The sequence below is a fragment of the Aureococcus anophagefferens genome (genome assembly GCF_000186865.1).
Source record: "Aureococcus anophagefferens unplaced genomic scaffold AURANscaffold_1147, whole genome shotgun sequence".
In the NCBI taxonomy this organism is placed as follows: Eukaryota; class Pelagophyceae; order Pelagomonadales; family Pelagomonadaceae; genus Aureococcus; species Aureococcus anophagefferens.
In genome coordinates this window covers 1-2,314 of record NW_008706272.1, presented here as the reverse complement: position 1 = coordinate 2,314, position 2,314 = coordinate 1, and the positions used below count along the sequence as shown (strand labels likewise).

General features: G+C 78.1%; 1 protein-coding gene across 1 annotated transcript; it reads right to left on the bottom strand.

Annotated features, from left to right (window-relative positions):
- Nucleotides 1-1,326: 1,326 nt before the first annotated feature.
- On the bottom strand, nucleotides 1,327-2,314 carry AURANDRAFT_9458 (hypothetical protein; the record flags this gene model as incomplete). The annotated part of the gene is made up of 1 exon (XM_009044975.1): nucleotides 1,327-2,314. A coding segment is annotated over one exon (988 nt), but the record flags the coding sequence as incomplete, so codon positions are not given.

The window sequence follows — 2,314 nt, the reverse complement described above, 5'->3', positions numbered from 1 at the left end:
TGCCGTCCGCCGCCGGGTTCTGCGTCGCGAAGAGGCGGAAGCCCGGCGCGCAGGGGAAGCTCTCGCCGAGCTCGGGCACGAAGAGCGCCGCGCGGTGGTCGAGCACGGCGTTGAGCCCCTCGAGCACGGGCTGCGGCGCGAGGTTGAGCTCGTCGAGGAGCACCCAGTCGCCGCGGCGCACGGCGGTCAGCAGCGGCCCGTCGCGCCACTCGAAGGCGGCGACGGCGCCCTCGGCGCAGGGCAGGTCGCCGCCGAGGAGGTCGCCGAGGTCCGTGTGCTCGCTCAGGTTCACGCGGTGGAGCGCGCGGCCCGCGCGGCGCGCGAGCGCGGACACGAGCGCGGACTTGCCGACGCCCGGCGGCCCCTCGAGGAGCACGGCCCGGGGCAGCACGCAGGCGCGGAGCACGCGCCGCGCGTTCGCCGCCGTCGTCGGCGCGACGAAGCAGAAGCCGCCGCCGCCCGCGGCGGCCGCGCCGTCGGCGACGGCGACGGCGAAGGGCGGCGCGCCGAAGGCGCCGCCGGCGCGCGCGGGCGCCGGGCCCGCCGCGTCCCAGCGCAGCGCGGCCGCGACGTCGGCGGCGAAGGCGCCGCCGGGCGCGCGCGCGGCCGCGCGCGCGACGAGCGCGGCGCCGGCCGCGGCCCGCGCCGCGCGGACGTCGGCCGCGGCGGCGCCCGCGTTCGCGAGGCCGATGCCGTCGAGGCACGCGACGGCGCAGCCGTGGCCGAGCGCCGCGGCGGCGGCGAGGCCGCGCGCGCGGGCCTCGTCCGCGAACTGGGCCCAGGCGCCGAGGTCCCGCGGCGTGAGCGGCGGCACGGCGGCCGCGAGGCCCGCGCCGGCGCCGTCGACCCACTCCTTGAAGTCGAGGATCGCGTCCCGGACCGCGGCGCCGTCGGCCCCGAGGCGCGGCAGCCGCGCGTCGACGAGGCGCCCGAGGTCCGCGCGGCCCGCGCACGTCGGCACCTGGGCAGCACAAGAGAGATTCAGTTCAACGTGAGTGTTCCGCGCGCGCGCGTTCCGGAAAAAGCATCCACGCTTCGAGGCCGTTCCAAGAGATGATCGCTCGTCCAAAAGTCAGCCGAAACGAGTGGAAACCGGCCGAGATCGAAGCCTTTGAAGTTGGGAATGTCGCTCTCTTTTGCTGCCCTGGTCGGCGCCCAGAGCTCCGTGAACCGGGACCGGAGCGCGGGGCTGAGCTCGCGCTTGCCGTGGTCGCCGCCCGGGTTCATCGTCGCGACGACGCGGAAGTCCGCGTGGGCGACGACGGTCTCGAGGACCTCGCCGCCCTTCTCCGCGAGCGTGACGGACCGCCCGGGCTCGAGGACGCTGTTGAGGCGCTCGAGGACCGCGTCGTCCGCGAGGTTGAGCTCGTCGAGGAGCACGAACGCGCCGGCCTTCATCGCCGCGACGAGGGCGCCGTCGACCCACTCGAAGAGCGCGCCGGAGCCCCGCCGCGCGGGCCGGAGCGCGCCGAGGAAGTCGCTCGCCTCGCTGTGCATGTGGCAGTTGATGACGACGAGGTCCGCGCCGCGCGCCGCGGCGAGGAGCTCGCAGGCCGTCGTCTTGCCGCCGCCCGTCTCGCCGACGAGGAGCGCGGGCTCCGCGTGGTCCAGCGCCGCGGCGAGGAGCCCCGCGAGCCGCAGGAGCGCCGCCGTCGGCGCGACGCCGCGCGCCGCGCACGCCGCGAGGAGCCCGGCGCGCGCGCCGCCGGCCGGCGGGCCGTGGTCGACGGCCCCCGCGTCGACGCCGAGCGCCGCGGCGAGCTCGCGCCGCACGGCGGCGACGTCCGCGTCGCAGCGGAGCCGCTGCGCGACGATCGCGTCGCCGATCGCGAGCGCGCGGTCGCGGTCGCCGTCGCCGCCGACGCGCGCGGCCCACTTGAGCACGTCGCGCGACGAGCACAGGCTCTGGCTCCCCTCGAAGAGGGACCCGCCGTCGCGGCCCCGGCCGAGGCGGAGCCGCCGGAGCCGCCCGTGGGCGTCGACGAGGCGCGCCGCGAGGCTCGGCGCGACGCCGCCGACGCGCGCGACGACGTCCGCGAGCTCGCCGCTCGAGAGCTCGTCGACGTGGATCTCGACGAAGCGGTCGCGGAACGCGCGCGACAGGGGCTTGCGCCCGCCGTAGGTCGCGCCCGACGCGGCGCAGACGCCCGCGGGGTTCTGCGTCGCGAAGAGCGCGAAGCCCGGCGCGGGCCTCACGACCTCGCCCGTCTCGGGGATCCGGAGCTCGCGGTTGTCGTCGAGGAGCCGGTTCAGCGCCTCGAGCACGTCCGGCGGCGCGAGGTTCAGCTCGTCGAGGAGGAGCCACTCGCCGCGG